At 53.7% G+C, this 22,701-nt stretch overlaps 1 protein-coding gene across 2 annotated transcripts in view; it reads right to left on the minus strand.

The window, feature by feature from the left end:
- LRP5 (LDL receptor related protein 5) overlaps positions 1 to 22,701 on the minus strand; it is a 105,526-nt gene that overhangs the window by 70,029 nt on the left and 12,796 nt on the right. Inside the window, exons 1-2 of one of the 2 annotated variants that reach the window (XM_069471737.1) lie at positions 5,311 to 5,325; positions 4,553 to 4,949 (exon numbers count right to left, since the gene is read on the minus strand). Coding sequence is in view for 1 of the 2 variants with exons in the window: in XM_069471736.1 (XP_069327837.1) it covers positions 4,553 to 4,949 (397 nt within the window). In the remaining variant the exon portion in view is untranslated. Of the gene's footprint in view, positions 1 to 4,552; positions 4,950 to 5,310; positions 5,326 to 22,701 lie in introns of those variants that run through there. The other variant, XM_069471736.1, reaches the window with a different exon arrangement.

The following is a 22,701-nucleotide window of genomic DNA, read 5'->3' on the forward strand; positions in this document are numbered from 1 at the left end:
CAGGGCAGGCGTCTTTCTCTACCTGCACGTTTCCCACCCCCAGCAGCCTCGGAGAACCCGGACTTCCCGCCACTGGCTGAGAGGCATCAGGAGAATCCATCTCAGACTGAGCCATGCAGTCCCTCCTAAAACGCTCCACCGGGGCCCCTGGAAAAGGCCAAAAACATGAAGGATCCGGGACCTCCATGTGGAGCATAACTCACATTCCTTCCCCGAGTTTCATAACAGGCCTGCTGGCTTCCTTAAATGGGGAATTTGCAAGTCTGTCGGTTTCCAGGGACCGACTGGCGTGGACGTGCTCTTGCAAAGTCTCAGACGCCACCACAAGCCCAGCCAAATTCCACGGAGGAAAATCGACTTCCGAAGAAAGGGCTGCAGCAGGGCCTTCCTGCAAAGGCTGCTGTGGTTGTGGTCGTGTGTTATTTTAGGGAAGGGCCATGCTGCATTTTAAAGAGGGGGTTGGGTTTCACCCAGGCTTTAATCTGAGCCCCTGGGGCCACTGCAGCCCCCATGGAGCTGGCCCAGGCCGGGGCCTCCGCCCACGCTGGGCTGGTATCTTCCAGGCCCCAGATTCTTGAGGGCCAGCGGGTCCTCTTCAGAGCCCACATGGGCACCCTGGCGCTGGGGGCACGTGCCTCCCCCCACCTGCCTGGACGTCTGAGCTGGGCCACCTGTGCTGCTGAAACCACTTTCTCGGAAGCCAGGGCCCCTCCTGGCTGCAGGGCTCTTGCTCGTGTGCACACTGAGGTGAAGTTCGGACCGAGAGCCTCCCTTCCTGACGATGGCCCGGGCAGGAGCCCCGTCCTCTGAGAAAGGAGCCTGGTTGGGGACAGTGTCACAAGAAGGCACAAGGAGGTGACACAGGCTCAACAGGCAAGGAGGGGGCCGAGCTGCTCCTTGTAGCCTCCTGCCTGCAGCCAGGACACAGGACAAACTCTCCCCTCTACTGTCCCCGTGCTTGGGACAGGGGTCCTGCCCACTGGACTAGGAGCCCGACCTTGTACCCGAGGACCACTATTCAGGCCAGCATTCAGTAAGAGTGAGGGTGCTGCCCACAGGCTTCTGTGGACGGGCTGGAGTCCCCTCCTGGGCAATGCGGTGCCTAAGAGGACAGAGTAGTCTTCTCAAACCTCAACCACAATCACAGAGGAACCTGGGACCATGTCCAGTGTTACCAGCACCATTCGATCTGATGAGGGAGGCTGCATCCACTGTTTCCTCCCTCATGCATCAGGCAACTCACCGGGGCGGGGGAAGGTGTGGGGAGAGGCCCAGGCATCAACACCAAGGTCAACTTTGCCCCAGGGACAGGGTTAGGATGGGGTAGCCACAGGTGTGATCCTGGGGAGAGCAGGTGTGCTTCTGGGAGAGAATTCAGAGACATGAGCATAAAGAAACTATTCCAAACATTTAATAAGCAAAGCCAGAGCCAAACAGAGACTGACTGGCTCCCAGAGATAGTGCAGATAAGGCCAGCCCAGATGTAAGCATGGGGAAGACTGCTCCCTACCAAGCACCAAGCACCTCCCAACCAAGCACCTAGCACCTCCCTACCAAGCACCAAGCACCTCCCAACCAAGTGCCAAGCACCTCCCAACCAAGCACATAGCACCTCCCAACTAACATGGTAAAAGCCATGAGGAATTAAAGAGAGAAAACTGCACAGGCATGGAGACTATACTTTGGGTGGTGGGGAAAGGGCATTTTTGTTGTAACAGTTAACATTTATTGGATCCACAAGTAGTTGTTGGTGTTTTCCACATGATGTGTGACGTGGTCATATCTCTGTACAGATGGGGACACTGAGGCACAGAGCAGCACCAAGCCATCCTTGACTCTTTTCTATCCAACCCACATGCAGAGGGCCAGCAAATCCAGTTGGTTCTCCCCTCAAAATAGATCCCAAATCTGGCTACTTCTCACCCCCAGGCTGCCACGCCCCTGGTCCAAGCCACTGCCCCCTTCACCAGGATCACAGTAATGACTACTGACAGCGCTCCTGCCCCCACCCCACCCCACAGCCTACTCTCACTCCAGCAGCCGCTCCCATAAGCGTGAGTCAGACCAGGTGACTCCCAGGTTTAAGACCAGATCTGCCCCTCCCCACATCCCCCTCACTCTGCCACAGCCCCTCAAACAATCCCAGCCCCCAGCTACCCCAGGGCCTTTGCACTGGCTGTTCCCTCTGCCTGGAATGCTCTTCCTCTAGAGGACTGCACGGTTCTCAGTCTCATCTGCTTCAGGTCTCTGCTCAAAGCTCACCAAGAGGCCTTCCCAGGGTCCTGAGCTCCGATGGGAAGCCCCTCGCCACCACCTTCCGGTCCTTGGGCACCGCTTTATTTTCCTCCAGGCACACATCCCTCCCAGACACACTATCCAATTATCAGTCCCCCAAACCCCCGTACACTATAAGGGCCTCGAGGGCAGAGACTGGGCTGTGTCTGCAGCCTGGACAAGCACCTCCCAGCCAAGTGCACAGGTGCTCGTAAATGCTGGCTGAACGCCCAGCTGGGAGGTGAAGGAGCCGCAGTATCCCATGCTGGGGGGTGTGGAGGATGGAGGAGGAGGGCTGAGCAGACCGTGAGCCGGCCCTGGGCTGGGGCTCTCCAGCAGACTGCTCCCCTCAGCCTCTCCCGCCACGGACGGATGCCCCATCTTGGCCACGGAAACGGCTACACTAGCCATCACCTCCCAGGAAGGCGGCAAGTGACTCCAGGGGTCCTGGAACCACACTGCAGGGTGGGGAGAGGTCTGAGGGGGAGACAGTTCACTGGGCAGCACAGAGACGGTCCCTGCAGGTCAGCCTGGCCCCTGGGCAGCTGCAGATGCCAGCCCACTTGGAGGGGGCAAGAGGGGCCTATGGGATGGGTGACTGCCCAGCACGGCACCCCGGGAGGCTGGGGCTCAGGTGCCCCTCAGGCAGTGGGGTCACTAGACTGCTCTGGCCTGACCTCAGGGAGGCAAAATACTTGGGCTGTAAATTCCACCGCATCCCACCCATTCTACACACACATACCCACTTGCACACATGCTCGTGCACACACACTTACATACAAACTCCTGCACACACACTTACTCATGTGCACACTCAGTCACGCAGACTCACACCCTCCCATTGCCAAACTCAGTTGCTCAGACACACTCACACACACTCAGCTTTCACACAAACCAGCTGGGCTCCAAAAGGCTCAAGCTCTTCCCACACACGTCAGAAGCCAGTCCAGTCGCTTCCTAAGCCAACATGCCAAGCGAAGAGGTTAACTTGGCCACCAGGCACCCCTCACCTGGCCTGCTCCTTGAGCTCCCAAACACCAGCTTTGGCAGGACAGACCCTACCTCCCGGCCCTCATTCCAGTGCCCTGGGCAGGCCCGGGGGCTTCTGCATAGACCGCCAACCCGCCCCTCACAGCCCAGCTACTGCGCAGGCCACAAAACCAGTGTCACCTCCAGGGAGGCCACTGCCAAGGGCAATGGCAAGCTGGTGGCATCAGGACTAGGGCCCGGGGTCTCCAGTCCTCCTTGAAGCTCGGACAGTGAGGGAAGGGCTCTCAGGCCCTGACTGCGGGGAGGAAGGCGGACGCGTAGGCTCCCGCGGCAGGCCTGGGCGCACGGCCCACTCCTGGGACTTTCTCACTGGGCGGATCCGGGCCGTCCCACAGAAGCTCCTCACCTGGGGAGGGAAGCTGGGACTGCTTGTGGTGACATTAATGAACATGCAAAGTGCTTCCAACAGAGCCCGAGGACAAAAAAACTCTTGCTTTTTGTTCAAGACGTGCGCCAGTTTCTGACAACTGAACAGCACAGAACTGGTCAGCAGCCACTGGCCGAGTAGGGCCTGGCTCAGGCAGCCCAGGTACAGGTGTATGGGCCACACTCCAGCGTCACTCCTGGGCCACCAGAGCAGACGCAAAGGTGGGGCGAAGGAGGGGCTGGACACACTGTTCCCTCTGTTCAGAAAAGTCTGGAATAAGCCTGGCCTACTGGCCAGTGAAGCTCAGCCATCTCCCCACAAAACCTCCACCCCTGCCTTCAACTCTGCACATGTTCTTAGCTTTACTGCCACTCACGCACACCCACCTGGGCCTCCTGGCCACGCCCTGAGCCTTCAAGGGCCCCGGTGAGCTCAGTCAGCCCAGCAGGCAGAGGGGACAGAGAAGCTTCCAGAACAGACAGAGAAACCACCCCTTGCAAGTTCTGCTTCCAGACAAGGAGCTGCACTTTTCTGACCCATTTTCAGCCAAGGCAGTTGTAAAACAGGTGTAAGGTGCAAAGTCCACCTGCCGCACTCCTGGGCCTCCCACCACACACACAGCAAAGTTGTGGTTAACCGTTCAAATCCACGGCGACATCAGATGCCTCCAGCATGCAGGCTTAAAAAACAAACATAACTATGGAATACTGAGGGAAAATAATTCTCAACAACAAATTCTGAAAAGGAACTCATTTTAAGATTGACAAGTTTTCTCTGAAAAAGAAACTGGGGCTCAAGTAAATGCAAAAGGACCACAGCAGCCCCCCGCCAAGGAGCCAGGAGGAGGAGCAGCAGGGTTACCCGTGAGCGGGGTCCAAGGCGATGGCCCTCGGCTGGTCAAGGTCCTGCCAGAAAAGGACCTTCCGGGACGTTCCGTTGAGGTTGGCCACCTCGATGCGGTTGGTCTCTGAGTCCGTCCAGTACAGCTTCTTGCCGACCCAGTCACAGGCCAGGCCGTCGGGCGAAACCAGGCCGGAGATGACCACGTTCTGCACCGCGGCCCCGGTCTGGTTCAGGTAGGTCTGCTTGATGGCCTCCTCGCTCACGTCCGTCCAGTACACGGCTCCCTTGGAGAACTGGAAGTCCACTGCCGCCGCGTCCTCCAGGCCGCTGACCACGATGGTGGACTCCAGCTTGACACCGCCTGCGTCCACCAGCCGCACATCTCTTCGGTTGGCAAACAGCAGGAGCGGGGAGGCTGCAGGAGCAGAAGCAAACCGTGAGGACCACCAGCCGAGCCGGCAGGGCACGCAGCCCTGGCACCTGCCCCACCTGTGCCCACAACGTCCGGCTCCTTCCTTCCACCCACAAGGTGCTGCCAGGAAGTCGTGCAGGGGGCCCCGGCCTACACCGTTCAGAGGCTCTTCCAGCGCAGCAAACAGTCTTCCTATCACTGGACTGACAGCTACCATTCATTCAACCACTGCTATGTTCATTCCCCACCCCCAGGCACGGGAGACTCTCCCTGCTGTTCCCACCACCTCCCACATCGATGCCACGGACAAGGTCTTCCGGAGGCTGCGGAGGCCTTACCCTGCTCTGCAGAGAAGACACATCACCTTTGCCAGCTTGCTGCAGAGGAAGGGGACAGGCAGGCACAGCCCTGGCCATGCTGCCTGGCAGAGGCCTGGCCAAGAGGCCAAGCTTTTTTGAGGTGACTCAAAGCCCCGGCACAGGCTGGGATGTGGAGCTCAGGCTGGACAGAGCTTCAAGATTCCCTTGCATGTCTCCACCCACTGGCTGAAGTCAGGCCCCTTCCAGGGACTGTGGCCTCAACTTCCCACGCACCTCTGCAGTCCACCTCTGTCCTCCCTGGTCCTAGACAGCTCCGCAATGAGCAGGCTTAAAGGGTCACTCTGGAAGGCCACCCGCAGCTCAAACACCTTCAATAGTTCCCCGTGCCAGTGCCATGTGGAATGAGGTCAGGCTCCCTGGCCTGGCCTCACCTCCTCTTCCCCTCTCCACCACACCACCCCAGGCATTCTGATCTGCCCTCACCTCCCCCGCCCAGCCTGCAGCCCCTCCTGCCTCTACTGAGCCCTTACCCCACAGACAAGGGTCTCATTTCCGGCTGAATGAGAATCTGGGGGGACCATGACCCCTCCAGATGCCTCAGACCCCAGAGGCAAGCCCGAGAGGGTCCAATAATCTACACACACTTCAGAGAGACCGTAAAACCATGAAATATGGACAGAAGGAGGTGGGGGGCCTCCATGGAGTTCCATTGATCGATGTTCTTATCCGCATCTAGCAGGGCTGAGCTGGCCACAAACACCCCAAAAAGCCATCTTAAGACTTGGCTATAAACAGATGACATTCCTCATGAAAACGGCAGACCACCGGGGTCTCCCGCCCAGATGGGGGACCCAGCCACGCACACATTCCTACCCCCACCAAGATGTTCCTTTGGAAACAGGAAATCACAACAAATAGAACTCAGGCAATGAAAATCACATCACTGAATTCTACACTCAGTTCAGTCAGTCGCATTTCAGGAGGGGAAGGATGTGTGATCTCTATGAGGCCACCTGGGAGTGCTGGGGACCAGAACAAGGGGGCGAGTCCCCCATGCAGCAGGATGGATGGTTCAGAGCTCGGGCTCTACTGCCATGACAGCACCTGCCCAAATTCCAGTCCTTCCCACTCCCAGAGACCTCCTCTGCAGGAGGGGACTCGAGTCCTCAACAGCTGCAGCGGGGGCTCCACCACCACCGTCATCACTGTGTGGCAGGAAGGGACACTGTGAAAAATCAAACAATGGGAAGGCACAGACAATGACAACAGAAAAAACACAGACAAACTGAACTTTATGAAAATATTAAGATTTTGTGCATCGAAAGACACTATCAACAGAGTTAAAAGGTAACCCATGGAAAGGGAGAAAATAGCTCCAAACCATGTAGCTGTTAAGGGATTAAGATCCAGAACATATAAGGAACTCCCAAAACTCAACAACAAAGAAACAACCCAACTCAGAAGTGAGTGAAGGACTTGAACAGACATTTCTCCAAAGATACATAAATGGCCAAGAAGCACATGAAAAGATGCTTAACAGCAATAATTGGGGAAATGCAAATCAAAACTACAATGAGATACTACCTTGAACCCATTAGGATGGCTACTATCAAAAAAATAGAAGATATAGTAACAAGCGTTGGCATGGACGCGGAGAAACTGTAATCCCTGCGCACTATTGGTGGGAATAAAAAATGGTACAGCTGCTATGGGAAACAGGATGGTGGTTCCTTAGAAAATTAAAATACAATTACCACATGACCCAGCAGTTCTGCCTCTGGACCTATGCCCAAAGAACTGAAATTAGGGACAAGAACAGGCATTTGCATGTCCCTGTTCATAGCTGCATTATTCACGATAGCCAAAACGTGGAGGCCACCCAAGCGTCCCTTCAGGGATGAATGGAGAAGTAAAATGGGGTCTATGCAAACAATAGGATGTTATTCAGCCCTAAAACGGAAGGAAATTCTGATACACGCTACAACACGGATGAACACCAAAAACATGATGGTAAGTGAAATGAGCCAGTCACAAAAAACAAACGCCGTATGACTCTACTTCTATGCAGCACTTGGGGAGTCAAATTCATTGAGACGAAAAGTAGGATGGTGGCCACCAGGGGCTGGAGAGAGAATGGGGGCGCTGCTGCTCACCAGGGACGGTTGAGTTGGGGAAGATGAAAATAGTTCTGGAGACGAGACGGACGGTGGTGCTGCCTACACAACAACGCGAATGTACTTAACCCTGCTGAACTGTACACCTAAACATGGTTAACCTGGGAGGCCATTGTGGGAGGATCGTGTGAGGCCAGGAGTTCGAGACCAGCCTGAGCAAGAGTGAGACCCCGTCTCTACAAAAAACAGAAAAAGTAGCCAGGTGTGGTGGCGTGTGCCTGTGGACCAAAATACTCAGGAGGCTGAGGTGGGAGGATGGCTCAAGCCCAGGAGTTTGAGGCTGCAGTGAGCTATGGTGATGCCACTGCACTCCAGCATGGGTGACAGACCATGACTCTGTCTCCAAAAGAAAAAACAATGGTTAAGATGGTAAATTTTATTTCACCATATTTTACCACAATAAAAAAAATTTTTTTTAAAAAGAATAAAATAGAACACTGGGATGCTACAACTGCAGCTGAACTAGGCATTCTGACCTCTGAGGAGGAGGACACGGTCACAGCATCTCGCCCCAGCATGCTGAAATTTGTCCCCAATCTCACCCCCTCCCTGCCCCAAACAGGTCCAGACAGCGAATAAAATTCGTGGCCAGAGGTGGACAGCTCTTTGCAGTTCACACACAGGGACGCCCTGGGTCCCACACCTGCTCGGGCTGTGGGTGATACCACCCCTCTTTACAGAGCGGGAAATGAGGCTTACAGGGGATCCTGCACGGCTTAGGTCAAAGTCCTCGGGGCACCAAAGGCCTCAGTGCTCTGGAACACTCCATTGTGTGGTTACAGGGATGTGTTCAGTTCGTAGAAATGCATCACTTCTCTGTGCGTATATAATTCAATGAAAACGTTTTGAAAACTGAAAACAAAACTTTCCCTGTGTCCTTGCTGACAGGCCACCCTGCCGGCGGCTCACGAGACTGCTCCCCGATCTGCTGAGCGTCCCAGGGGACTGTGCACCCAAGGAGGAACAGCCTGCTCACACCCTGCCCCTGCCTGGGCCCGGCCAGAAGTAGCTGCTCTAGGAATGCTGCATTTTACCCACCCCGCCCAGCCTACAGGCACCCCAACTCCATGACAGTGAGCCACCTGTGCCCTGTGAGAGGTGAGAAGGGGGTGCCTAGGAGAGCCCAGTCCTTGCCCCATTAGGGAGAGGGAGCACTCGCTACCAGGTCAGATGCCGGCTGCAGTGGGGGGTGGGAATCACACCCACCATGAGGGAGGGTCCAGGACTTTCGGAGAAGGCAGAAACAATACAGACTGGAGGCAGGAGGGCCTCGCAGGGAAGAGGGTTGTGTTCGGGATCCACAGGGCACAAGCCGGCAGAGCCACTGCCAGCAAGGTCGCCCTGCACACACCCAGGAAACTCAGCATTCCCGGAGCAAGTCCCCATCCGTCGCCCCTGAAGCAGGGACTTCCAATAACCCCATTTCAGTTTGTGCATGAGGCTGACCGTGCCCCAGCCGGCCCAAGGTTCCCCTCGGCAAGGACCCCAGCTTGTCCCCACTCATCCATCGAAGGCGTGACCCGCCCAGGCATGTCAAAACTCCATGCTGTGGTCTCAACCTTCTGGGGGTCACAAAGCCCTTTGAGAAGCTGGTCCTCTCCCCAGACACACACACACAGTACACTCTCGCTCACACACACACTCTCACACACATGCACGTACTCACACACACTCACACTCTCACACACTACACTCTCATACACACACTTGCACGAATGCACACACACACACTTCACACACACACGTATGCACTCTCTTTCTCTCTCTCTCTCACACACACACACACACACACACACACACGGTGCTGTCGCCAAGCCCCATGAAGTCCCCCACCAGGATGGACGCAGCTCCAGCCCAAGAGCCCCTTGCTAACACCAGCAGGGACAGGGCCCGGGACACGGAGCGTCCTGCTGTAACCCAGCTCCTCCAGGAGGCAGTGGCCCCACCGGCAGGTGTGCAGGCAGGTGAGGGAGGAGCCTCCCTCCGGCTGTGTTTCCCAGGCAGGCGGGACGCTGTGAAGGAAGGTCCGCTCCGCTCCAGGGGGCAGTCCACCGCACCCAGGAGCCCAGCAAACGCCTCCTGCTGCAGCCAGAGGTCCCAGGGGGAGACCAGGGCCAGCCCAGGGCAGGGAGGCAGAGAGCTCTTGGAAGCACAAAACCCCTGGCTCTGCTCTGTTCTTTCTCCTCAAACTGGAAAGACCACATTTCACCAGGTTTGCACTCCCGGGCAGTTCAGGTGCGCTCTTCAAAGGCCAGAGATGGGGGCGGTTTAATTTCCGGTGCTTTTCCCAACCTCTGACAGCAGCAGGCAGGCCGGGCCTGGCGGGCCTTGGCAGGCGGGCTCTTTCCAGGAGCTGCTCTGGCTTCTAGAAACAACCACATGCTTAACTCTAAGTTTAAGAGGAACCCACAACATCACTGTGCTGTCACCTGGGGGAGGACCTGGTGGTGGCCCCAGGGCACACAGTGGGGGACGGGTTCTGTGTGGGTGGCCTCTGCCTTCCCCAGGGCACAGGCGGTGAGCTCCCCCTCCTCCGGTCTGGGAACCCTGGCTGAGACCTGGCTGACGTGGGGAGGACACGCACCCACCCAGGGCCCCTGCCGCAGGTCTGCCGCCCTCCTCTCCAAAGGGGGTTAGAAGCCCAGGTGGAGAGAAGCCAGCCCCAGAGGGGGCTGCGGGTGGGCGAGAGTCCGGGAAGGGAGCAGGGTGGACGCAGGAGGTGGCCCTGGGAGAGGAGTCCCAACCTCGCAGGGCAGAGAACAGAGGCCTCACCAAGAACACAGCTTCATGGTCCTACATTCCAATGGGGGAAGCAGACAAGCAATAAACACCATCAATAAGGAGATTTTAGTAACATTTGCCCATAATGGCTGAGGACTGGGAAAACAGAGCAGGGAAAGGGAGTGGGGGGCTACGCATGACATGAGACGTCAGAGCAGGCCTACTGAGGGGAGGGAGCGGCAAACCTGTGCAAAGGTCCTGGGGTGGAAGCACAGGGTGGGGGTGGCAGGTGCTGGTCCTACAGGCTCCTGCCCCACATGCCAAGACCTCTCATTTCACAGTCCCCTGTGGGTGAGGGGTCACAGCTACACTTGCCCCAGGTGAGGAGACCGTAGCCCTCATAAAGGTGCCATGACCTGTTGACCTCTGGCCTGAGCTCTGGGCAGTGAAAAGGCATCCCAGGAAGAAATGACCTAATTTAAGAAGCAAGAGGAGGGGGGCCACAGGGCTGGGGAGGTGCCAGGCGGCACCTGGGAGCCACCAGCCTGGGGAGGGTGGACAGGCCGAGGGCTGAAGCCACTGGGCCCGGCCACACGCCACACCCCGGGGCCCCCAGGACCCACACAAGATCACCAGGAAAAACAAACAGACTGTCATCTGGTGGCCACAGACTCCAGAACAAACATTTCAGAAAACACTGTGACAACTGTTGTGTTAAGGACCATAAAATGTTTAAACCCTCTCCCAGGGATCACCCTCACAAGAAGTTACCCCAAGGACTATCGGAAAGAAGGAAAAGGTCTTAGTCACAATATTTGCAGCCTTATTTGTAATAGCAAAAAAAATAATAAATGATCTCCAATGTTGGGATAACCAGACTGTTGTCTCAGTGGAAAAGTTGTATCTATTAAAGTAAAAAGGATCGTGATAAAATCAAAAATGTGTGACATGTCATCGAAAAGAAAAACCACACATGCAACACAACCACGACCCCGGACCTGTGCTAGAACGGACGGCAAAGAGAAAGTGCGAGTGGAAACACGGATTAAAATGAAAGTGGCCTTGCAGGGGAGAGGAGTCTCACTAGTACGCTGGCGAAGAAGTATTTTTTAATGTTCTAACTCCAAATTCCATTCATGTTGCCATGAAGCTATTTGTGCAACTGTTTTTTTCAGGACCACGTACCACGAGGGCAGAAGGACCAGGTCAGCCCTCCAAAGTGGGAGCCCTGGCAGGGTGGCCGCTCGGGGCAGGACTCCGGGGTTAGCAGCCCGGCTCAGACCTGGCCCGGGCGACCTGGGCATCCTGTCTGTGAAAAGGGGGTAATTACTGCACCTCCGCATCAGAGTGTGAGGCTTAAACAGGACAATTCAGACAAAGGCTTCGCCCAGTAGTAGCACGTTTTAAGTTCTCAATAAATAATAGCCGGAGGAGGTGGTGGTTTTTGTTAACTAGATGCTTCACGCATCCAGCCCTGGGCCGGCCCCCTCCAGGGAAGAGCACACGGACTCAGACCCCAGCCCGGTCTCAGCTGTGAGACGCAGCGCAAGGCTTGTCACCTCCCCTCTAAGCCTCAGTTTCCTCATTTATAAAGCAGGAAATGATAACTACTCTTAAAAGACACCTCTATCACTGTGGAGAACAGGTAGTTCCTCAAAAAGTCACATGTAAAATGACCATGTGACCCAGCAGAGCCACTCTTACCTATACACCCAAAGAACTGAACGCTGGGACTCAAATACACATACACACGTGTTCACAGCAGTATTCACAACAGCCAAAACGCGGAAACAGCCCAAATGTCCATAACTGATGAGTGGATAAACAAAACATGGTCTATTCATACAATGGAATATTATTCAGCCATAAAAAGGAGGAGGCTGGGTGTGGTGGCACACGCCTGTAGTCCCAGCTACTTGGGAGGCTAAGAAGGGAGGATCACTTGAGCCCAGGAGTTGGGAGACCAGCCTAGGCAACACAGTAGGACCCCATCTCTTAAAAAAGGTGGGAGGCAGAATGAGATACTGACACACATTACAACATGGATGTATCTTAAAAAATTATGCTCCGTGAAGAAGCCAGACAAAAATGACCATGCTGGATGACTCCACCTGTACGAAACGTCTAGAACACAGGGATCCACAGATACATAAAGTAGATCACTGGCTGCAGGGGCCGGGGGAGGATGGAACGGGGACTACTGCTTAAGGGGTTCAGGGTTTCCTTTCGGGGTAATGGAAATGTTCTGGAACCAGATAGAGGTGATGGCCACGCAACACTGTGAATGCATTAAATGTCTCTCAGTTGTTCACTTTAAAATGGTTTATCTTATGTGAATTTCTTCTCAATAAAAATAGGTAATTTTTTTTTTTTTTTTTAGGCACCAGTGCACACTGAACAGGCTAAATTCCCCGTGACATTCTTCCTGTGGCATTCTTCTTGTCTGTCCTGGTTCCCAGTAGGTTTAATGGGGTGCAAATTACCCTTTGCAACCCTGGATTTAGGCAGCCCTTCTCAGCGTGCGCTCGAGACACCCCACACTCTGCTATGGGCTCCCGGCACTTCCCTATTAGGGAGCGGGAAGAGAGAACTTAGATCTATCTCTGGAATGGGTGCCTGTCTGCCCTTCCCAGGTTCCCCAGCAAGTCAGTGTCAGAGCAAGGCCAGCTTTTGCCCCCTCCTGCCTTGGGTACCAGGACCCGTGATCAGAGACTCCTGCGGTAGAATCAGGAGTCTGCAAACCCAAGTGCCAACAATCCCATTTTAACCCATGTAAGCATATCCAATATTTATATATAGAATTCATAACAGATGTCTGGGCTTCCATTCCAATAGCCTATATTTTACACTGTTTACATGGTTACACCAAACAAGACCCAATTCAAGGTAATCCAATCCTTTGCTACTATACCAAAATAAGCAACATTTTTAGTACATGCCTTATTTATATTCACCAAGCATTACATTGGGCCTCCAACTGCTCACTGGAGCAGGCTGGAGCCTGGACACGAACTACGGATTAATCAGTCAGGAATGACCCTTTCTCCAGCGCCAGCCCTATAGGAGGCCAAGAGATGGAAGACACCATGGGTCCACATCCAAGGAGCCTGCATGTTGGCTGGGCAGGACATACGTGCACACACATGCACACTCACACACACAGTCCAACCACCACCTAAGAAGAGGTGGGATGAGCATGTGGACAGGCGGTGCCTGTAGCCTGGAGGAGGAAGAGTTGGCTGTGGGTAGACCTGGCTGGCTTCCTGGAGGAGGAAGATCTGGAGCCCTGAAGGACGAACATGACTTGCTAATGCTGAGCATGCCCAGGTGGGACACCTAGATGCGACTGTGCATTCTAGTTAGTTAATTCTACTCACAAACAACACCTGACACAGCTCCGGGTACCTTCTAGCTTGAGTTTCTCAAACTGGGTATTCACAATACAACCCTGTGCACCTTCTCACACTCCCAGCCCCAGGGGCAAGAGCTCCACAGTTGCCAAATTTCCAGGTACACCTGAGTCCACTTCCAGGTCCTCTGTTTGTCTACCCTGCACCAGCATGACGTCCCAAAAGTACGGCCCCTGATTCATCTCCTTCAGAAACATCCTGGCTGTCCCGGGCCCATTATACCCCTTGCACATTTTAGAATCAGCTTCCCAAGTTCCACGAAGATCCACGTTGGGATTTTTTTTTTTTTTTTTTTTAAGAAAGGCAGACCACCACGTGCAGCCTACCCCACGTCCTCCTACAAACGAACCTTGAGAGCTCGTTGGGGGGCTCTAGCCGAGCAGTGCAGCTACCTGTACACCCTGACCAAAGAATGGTCCTCCTGTGTCGGGGAAAGTTGTCCTCTCCCCAGCACATGGCTTCAGGAGGGAAACATGTGGAGTGGAGAGAGACAAAGGGGACACCCCCAGGCCAGCCAGATCAGCTGAACCTACCCTGGCAATCCATGCGGTGACAGATGTCGCAGCCAGATCACCCTCGCATCCCATGTTGGGATTTCTACAGCATTTTAAGTTGTTATAATACATGAAAGCAAAATGTCACAGCTTAGCCAGCAGGACAGACAGATGTACGATGATGCCTGCTGCACTATAGTCTGCGGTAGTGAAAGTCTGGTTTCAATAGTTTATTCAATTATGGGGGAGACGGGCGTGGCAGTGGTTGCACACATGTGAGTATTCTAATGCCACTGAACTACACACTCAACAAACGGTTATGACGGTAAGTTTTATGGGTATTTTACCACAATTAAAAATAACATGTAAAGGCCGGGCGCGGTGGCTCACGCCTGTAATCCTAGCACTCTGGGAGGCCGAGGTGGGCGGATCGTTTGAGCTCAGGAGTTCGAGACCAGCCTGAGCAAGAGCGAGACCCCATCTCTACTAAAAATAGAAAGAAATTATATGGACAGCTAAAAATATATATAGAAAAAATTAGCCGGGCATGGTGGTGCATGCCTGTAGTCCCAGCTACTCGGGAGGCTGAGACAGGAGGATCGCTTGAGCTCAGGAGTTTGAGGTTGCTGTGAGCTAGGCTGACGCCACGGCACTCACTCTAGCCTGGGCAACAGAGTGAGACTCTGTCTCAAAAAAAAAAAAAAAAAAAAAATAACATGTAAGTAAATGCAAACTTACGGTGCAGTAATATCATAGGATATTATGAGCCACTAAAAAGATGACTTTGAACTACATTTACAGCCCTCATTCCGGATTCTGTTTTAAACATGGGTTGGTCATTAAGGCATGTCCACAATATACTACTTATTCCTTTATTTAAGTCAATGTACACTCATCGATTCCTATGTTACTAGATGGGTTAGATCCAATACTGTCATTTATTTTTATGTACAAATTTTCCTAGGTTTGGACTGCGAAGAGTCCCTCAAGGTGGCTCTTGTGTACCCCTGGCCCCATCCTTCCTCGAGGACTTCCTACTTCCTGGCACAGTGAGATGCCCCAGGCTCACCTTGCACCTCTCCTTGCCTCAGCCCTGGAACCAGCCTTTTTGCTGGGGGTCTGCTTCCTTCTGGCGGAGAACAGTGTTGAGGAACCCAGACCTGGGCGCTCACTGCCGCCGGGTCCTTGCGTCTGGGCCTCTCATGCGACGTAGCCAGGAAGTGTGGGCACAGCCCATCCTCATTTCTCCCGGGTTCCGTACCCGAGAGGTCACCTCCTCGCTAACATTTACATATAACCCCCAAATCAGCACTCTCGGCACTTTCACAATCTGCGAAAAAACTGAGTCAGGGGCTGAGGTCAAACGGGGCCGCGATGCTCCACCTTGTTTCAGCTCCCGCACTGCAAACAAGTGCCCTGTGCTCAATCCAGCTAGTACCACATTTTCCACATTTTTGTGCTTTATCTTGGCAACTTCTCTGCTGAAAATGTGCCCCCCACGGCGCTGACGTGCTGCCTGGTGTCCCTGAAGCAAGAATCTCACCATGTGCTTTCCATGGAGAAGACATGGGCGCTACAAGCTTTGCTAGGCACGAGTTATGGTGCTGCCGGCCATGAGGTCAGTGTTAATGAATCAACAATGTATCGTCAATAGGGTGTCTTTAAACAGAAGTACACATAAGACAAAGTTATGTCTTGACCGGTTGACAAAAACATTGTGACCAGAGGATTGTAGGAACCTTAGGGACCCAGCCCGGTGTGTCCCCTGGGATCGACGGTTCAGTCTTCAGGAAGTTAGCGCTCACAGCGCCTTTGTAGAAAGTAGCTACCATGAGCAACAAGCATCGGCTGCATGTACATGCGTATGTTTCTAGACACACACGCCGTACCTATTTCTGTGTATCCGTACTTGGTAAAATCCATGAGTTCATGGCAGCACTTGCAGTTTTAAACGTTGCCTCGGGTACTTCCCAGTCCTTCCCATTTCTGTGCAAGTCCCCTCCCCAGAATGAGAAACCTGGCTTTTGTGACTGTTAATATGTTTACCGATCTGCTCAATCAATATACTCCTTTGCGCAACATAACCAACCTCCCGTCGCTCTGGCAGTCTCTGCCGTACCCACCCACCTTGCTCCAGGATGCCGGGCGCAGAGGCCGCATCACCCTGGCACACCCACTCTGCACCCCTCACCACCCTACTTTTGGGGATGCCAGGCACCAGCGTTTCTGCACTGGGAAGGACAGGAAGGGAAGAGCACTGTAGGTCAGTCTGGGGGAAGTGCCACCTCTAGGGTACCATCTTCCCAGATGGGAACACTTGTTTCGGTTCTCTTTACCGTCTTCTTGTAACGTTTTACTCATGTTTTGCATATAGGTCTTGCACGTTGTTTCTCAGATATAATCCTAAGCAGTTTATACAAAATTCAAACCATACTTAAAAAAAAATAAAACTGGCATGACTGTAACAGAGAGTCTGCAAATTCCCACGAACTTTATGACAAAACATGATCAAGGACACGTGGATTGGGCTACCTGGAAGCCTCTCCATCCCCAAACCGGAAAGTCCTACCTCCTCCCTGAGAGGAAATGTTTGAAAACCACTGATCCGACTAAAATGATGGAGACCGAGGAGAAACCTGCACAGCCTCCCAAAGTGCAGGCGAACAAGCCTCCTCGGTTCTGAGCACACAAAGCTCAGTCCCTCCTTTCCAAGGACAAGTACAAGGATAATACACCTGTTCACCAAGAATGAAGTCAGGTACCTTGAAGCGGCTGAAAATATTCACTGCCGTGCCACTGACAACGTTCTCGGCAAAATCATACCTTAGCTCCTCATGGAACTTTCCCAGTTGAGGTAAAAGCAACAGTAAACACCCAACATCTCTTTTCTGGAGACAGTTCCATGAAGCCAGGGACCGTCCCACCCCCATGTTTCAATCCCCCGCACCCAGCTCACAGTAAGCGCCCAGTGTCTACGCGTCACTCCCACTGGGGAGGCGGTGGCCACTCAAATCCTCGTGCAACCAGCGTAACCACAATTCTGGGAACAGAATTTCGTGTTTTTACTCGGCCTTTTACCCAACTAAGATACGCTCGAGTCAGTGACACAATTCTGCAGTTGTCTAAATATTCTAAATGAGGGACTTGACATTTACAACAATAATAAAATCTTGGGTTTCCCTTAACCAAGCAGATGTTCTGCCTTTTATGGAAAACTCGGCAAACTCAAGGCGGAGTGGGGCCCCGGATAACATCTCCCAGTGCCCCGGGAATGGCTCTGCTCCCCCCACTTCCACCTTGGCTGAACTACCTGTACCCCAAGAACCGCCCCCCACCCATCTCAGGACCCAATAAGCCAGGAGGTCTCTCCTGGTCCCCTCAGCCCCCAAGGCCCCTCAACATGGACCCCACCCCCACCTGAGTAGACCAAGCCTCCGGCAGACCCCACCCCAGCCACCTCCATGCCTCTGGCAGTTCCCAGAAAACCCTCCCTGTACTCCACACCTGGCCGAACACGACCTGGCCTCTGGGGCCCAGGGTAGAGCCCATGTCCTCTGTGAGCCTGTCCAGCTCATCCTGACTCCCCTAAGCATGTAACCACACCATACAACGGGGCCCCGGTGCAGAGCAGGGCCCAGCTGCCAAGAGGGTGTGCACCTCCAACACCAGCCCCTTCCCACACGGCCCCACCTTCCCTGTCCCAGCCCAGCCATGCCTCCCCAACCTCCCCTCCTGAACCCACGCACCAGCCTCGGGCTCCCCACGCAGCTTGGAGCTGGCCCTCTGCCTCTCCGCTCAGGCACCCTGCTCCTGCTGTTCCCAGCCCCCTTCCCATCCTCTCTAATCCTCACACACACACTCACACACTCTACTCACACAACTCACATTCACACTCAAACTCACACGTGCACACACACACCGGCCCCAGAGGAAGGCCGTAATTAACTCTGAGGTCCAGGCAAGTTTCCCGAGCAGGAACCACATTTCAAAGGTCAGGGAAGCAGGCGAGCAGGAAACGTACAGGGGACACGTTTGGGGCTGGAGCAGGAAGTAAGAAGTCACTCGCAAAAGATAAAAAGAAAATGAGGTCACTTGTTTAAGACACCTTTGAGCACAGAGAAACAGGACAGGGGCCTCATGGCTTTTATTAAACAGGGAGATGGACTGGGGGGATGGGTACCCTGCTGTTCCACTGCAGATTGGGGGCTGTGGCCCTGACACAGGGCCACCAAGGCCATGGGGCAAGTGGAGAGGCAGCTCTTTCCATACCTACGCTCCGGGCGGAGCTTGGGCTTGGCCCCACAAAGGAGCTGGCCCGGGCCTCTGCTTGGCCACTCTGCAAAATCCTGGGAGACAAGCAAAGGACTTGCTGGGTCATTCCACACAGCCCAAATGTGACAACTCTGAAGAAGCCACACCAAAGCGAGGGTGACAGAACAGTGTTAGTGATGTCAGGCATCAGCTTAGGTACAATCCAGCTCACATGGCCCCACCCATAACCTGCCTTCTCTTCTCAACCTGTAAAGGATGCCTAGGAAGGGAGGACTCAGCCTGGGGCATAATTACCACTTTAAAGGCTCTGAGAAGTCCTGCAGTGAAGAAACTTTGTTCACTTTCTAACCCCCAATGTATCTGATGGCAGAACATTTTTTAATTTTGACTCAGGGAACACATATGAAAAACACTGGCCTAGGGGCAGAAGTGAAATGGGAAATACTTAAGTACACTGAATAGGAGGCGCTGGCAGAGAACCGGCGCAGGCGGAGGACTTCTGGAATGGTGGAGATTCCCAGCTCAGCACGGTCCCCCTCCCTGCCCCCAGCCAGCCTCCTCTCCCATTCACACGTAAGGCTAATGTCCACGGAGGTGAAGGCCTTGCCTGGGAGCCACCTTCTGGTCACGGCCAGTAACTTTCTTGATTTGGCTACTGTGAAACTTGGCAATGAACCACCCCAGATACAAGTGACAAATGACCAGACACGAACACAAAGGGCCAACGGTCTCTGTGACACTGCTTGGTTAATGCCATGCAGAACCAGAATGACCCCAACTGACCAAGCTCCCCACCGAGTCCTCACCCCAAAACCCCACGGAACCTACCAGAGCTGTGAGTTCACATGTGCTGTCTGCGTCCAGCCAAGACTGCAGCAAGGGGAAGACACGCCAAGCACCGGGGCCAGTTATCACAGACAAACTGGCTTTTCCAAAGCCAAGTCTGTTGGTGGAGGTCACTGTTGGAGGGAGGCAGGGTCTAGCTACGGAACACTGCACAGCAGAGATTTTCCTGAGAGAAAGTGCTTTCCCCTGAAAGCCATTTCCCCTACTAATTATGTTTTAATTGGGCGAACATCTATATCTGCCCGCAGTGGCCGCGCACGTGCTGACGGGGGTGGGGGAAGGGGCAGGAGGGGATCGGATGCCCAGGAGCCTGGGAGGGAAGGAAACGGTCACCAGGGCTCCCCAGGGGGCACCTCTGTCTCTTCCTCACTAACACAGGCGTGCACACGTGCGTGCACACACTGCAAGCCCTGATTTGGCAACCGTGGAACGCTCCAGCTCAGTGATATGTAGGACAAGCTGTTAGGGAATATGACATTTGATTTATGTCTGCAAATGTGCGTTTTCACTAATTAGAAGGTTTAGAGCAGAGCAGAGAAAAATATGTATTTCAGAGTCCCAGTTTGACTTGCCAGAAACCAGCCCATTACTAACATTCTTATTTTCAACAAAATATAGCATTCTGATTACATACCATTTCAGCTCAACGGCTCCCGGCTTGCCAAGCTCCCAGAAGTGGCCCAAGGCCACGGCAAAGAGTGAAAGAAATGGTCCTGGGACGGAGGCTGACTTGGGAAAGACAGTCACTATTGCTCCCTCCGTGGGACAGGTCAGTAGCTTTCAGCCGAGGTCATGCAGGCCCACCTGAACAGGCCCCAGGTGGCCGCTCAGGTTCATATGGGAGGCAAGAGGAGTGGCCACAGCTGCAGACCACCCAGGAGAGTGGTTCTGATGTCACTGTCCCCTCCAGGCCTCAGTTTCCTCATGCGGTAAATGAGAAGACTGAGGTCTGAGCTGACAAGGAGTGCTCAGCACCACATTTCTGCAAATGCCCTGCAGGCTCTTAGCTGATTTCCTTTACAGGCCAAAGAAAACACTTTTATAAGTCAAATAGCAGTTAAGACACAGGCACTGGAACCACAGTTTGCCGATCTCTAGTTCTGCCTGCATGAAACTTTGCAAGTTACTGGACCTCCCCCAGCCTCAGTTTCCCTACCTATAAAACGGGGGCAGTGACAGCCCCCAGGCCACAGGGCAGCAGGAAGGATTAAAGGAAATCAAACATCATTTAGAACCTGCACAGCACACTGTAAATGCAAAACAAAAGTTAGCTATTTTTATCTATTAAGTCTAGATTTTATATCTCGGGTGTTCCACAGTAAGATGCATTTATTTAAAAATAAGGATTTTGATTAAATGCACACCCCAAATAAAGCAACCCCACAGAGACAGCTCTTAATTCAGACCAGCATCAAAGATACCCTAAGTATTGATACAAGCTTCATACAAATCTTTTAAGCTGAAGCTGTCCTTCAAAACCAACTAAGAAGGTACTTCTAAGGCACCATGTGCATGTGTGTAGGCCTGTGTACGGCTCACGGCTCCCCCAAAGACCCCACCCCGCCCGTCTCAACTAAGGAAGCAAAAGGCAGAGCAGCCAAAGGTCTGCGCCCCTGGACACTGGTGACACCCCCAGGCTCGACCTGGTCCTCCCACCAGCTCTGCCTCTGCGCTGCGTGCTGGGAATTGGATTACCCTTTGGACCCGTGTTGGACAGAAGAAAAGGGTCAGTTCAACTCCAGGTAACAAAGACAGTACCAGGCCCCAGTGTACACAAACGCAACGCAGATTGTGAGAATGTAGTACGAGGCCACACTGCAAACTCGAGGATCCAGGAACAGAGACACAGACGGTGGTGCCTTCCTAAGACATGACCCCGCAAATTGCCACCCGGGGAAATGAGTCTCCCAAAGCCCCAACAGTCAGCCGGAGTCTCTGGGTTGGCACAGACTTGTCATTTCCACCGAGGTGGGAAGAGGTGGGACCGCTCCGCCCCTCCCCCACGCCCACTGGAGAGGGAAGCCGCCGTTTCCCCTGTGTGGTTACAAAGGTCTCATTGTTCTTCCCCCCAGAGAGGAAACTGGAGAACTGAGCTCAGAATGCATTTTAGAATTGGCAGAAAAGAACATCTGGGGAAGGAAACACATTTCAGAAACAAACATACCTTTGTACCAGCTTTTATTTTCTTTAAGTATTGAAAAAAAAATAATAATAAAGACATGCCAAATTTATCATCACTCCACAAAATCTCTTTATTGAGCAAAATGTGGAAGCTCTGCTTTCAAATGATCTACTGTTCTTGGGAAACAGCAGCAACACGGTGCCAGGCCTGAAAGCTGCCATCGGGAGCCACACAAAAGACGCCACCTTAGGCTCCAGTGACACTTCTGTCCCATGCCAGCAAACTGGACAGATGAAAACAATCAGATAAAAGAAAAAACTCAAACTCTCGTCAGGAGTGCATGGTTTGCTTTTAACCCCTTGCCGCCTCCTGGTCTCTGAAGCTTCTCGAGATGCTAACGATGCTCTGTGAGGAACTGGCGTTTCCTAGTCCTGAACGTTTACGTGGGTTTGGGAGATACCGACAAAGTCCAGTGCTGAGGACCAGCTCTGATCGTCTTGGAACCAAGCTAAGTGTCAGGTCTTGAGGTTACGGAATTCGGAGAGGCCCAGGGTTATGGTTTTGCAGACCCCAGGTGAGCTCTTCCACCGAGCATCCGTTGAGGGCTCACAGGGCCCGGGGCCTCTGCAGGCAGGCTCCTGAGGACGAAACCGAATTCCCCACGGAGAACACCTGGAGAGAAGCTCCTGATCTTTCTTAAGGTGCCTGGCCCAGTGTCATGGGTCCCACGTACACCACACCTGAGCACACCTGGAGCACACTGTCTGTGAGCCTGCTCCTTACACCTGACACCACTTAATCCTCACAGGAGGTGAAACTACTGTCCCCTGTACAGATGAAGAGACTCAGACACGAAGAGGACCAGTAACCTAAGCAAAGTCATTCTTGGCTAATCGGTGACGAGGGGAGATCAAATGCTCAGGTTCTTTCTATGAAAGTTAAAATTTATTCATTTTGCCTAATCGGGCAAGTGAAAGACCCCCAGATCTCTTTTCAAAAGTGTCAGAAGCAGGAGCAGCATCAGAGTGGGCAGATCTGCCCCCCAAGGTGCTGAGCGACCCTCCTGCCACACCCAGAAGGAAGCTCGGCCCCTCCCAGCCCCTGGTTCCCTAACCACACATCCCAGTCCTGTGTTCCAGGACAGCCCCTCTGTCCTCAGGAAGATGAGGAAATGACAAAGAGAAGCACGCTGCAGCCCAGGGCCCACAGCCGTCCCTTCCAGAGCAGGTCCCAGGAAAGAGCAGCCTGGCCAGGCTGGCGGGTCAACACGCCTCCCCTGCCCACGTGTGGGGTCACCCCAGGCCCCCACATGCCAGAGTGGGCAGGGCAGATAATGGGACCCAAAGGTAGGACACCAAGGCCGCAGCCTGGCCCCACCACCCCTGCATAACACTGG

Source organism: Eulemur rufifrons, chromosome 6 (assembly GCF_041146395.1).
Source record: "Eulemur rufifrons isolate Redbay chromosome 6, OSU_ERuf_1, whole genome shotgun sequence".
Taxonomy (NCBI): Eukaryota; Metazoa; Chordata; class Mammalia; order Primates; family Lemuridae; genus Eulemur; species Eulemur rufifrons.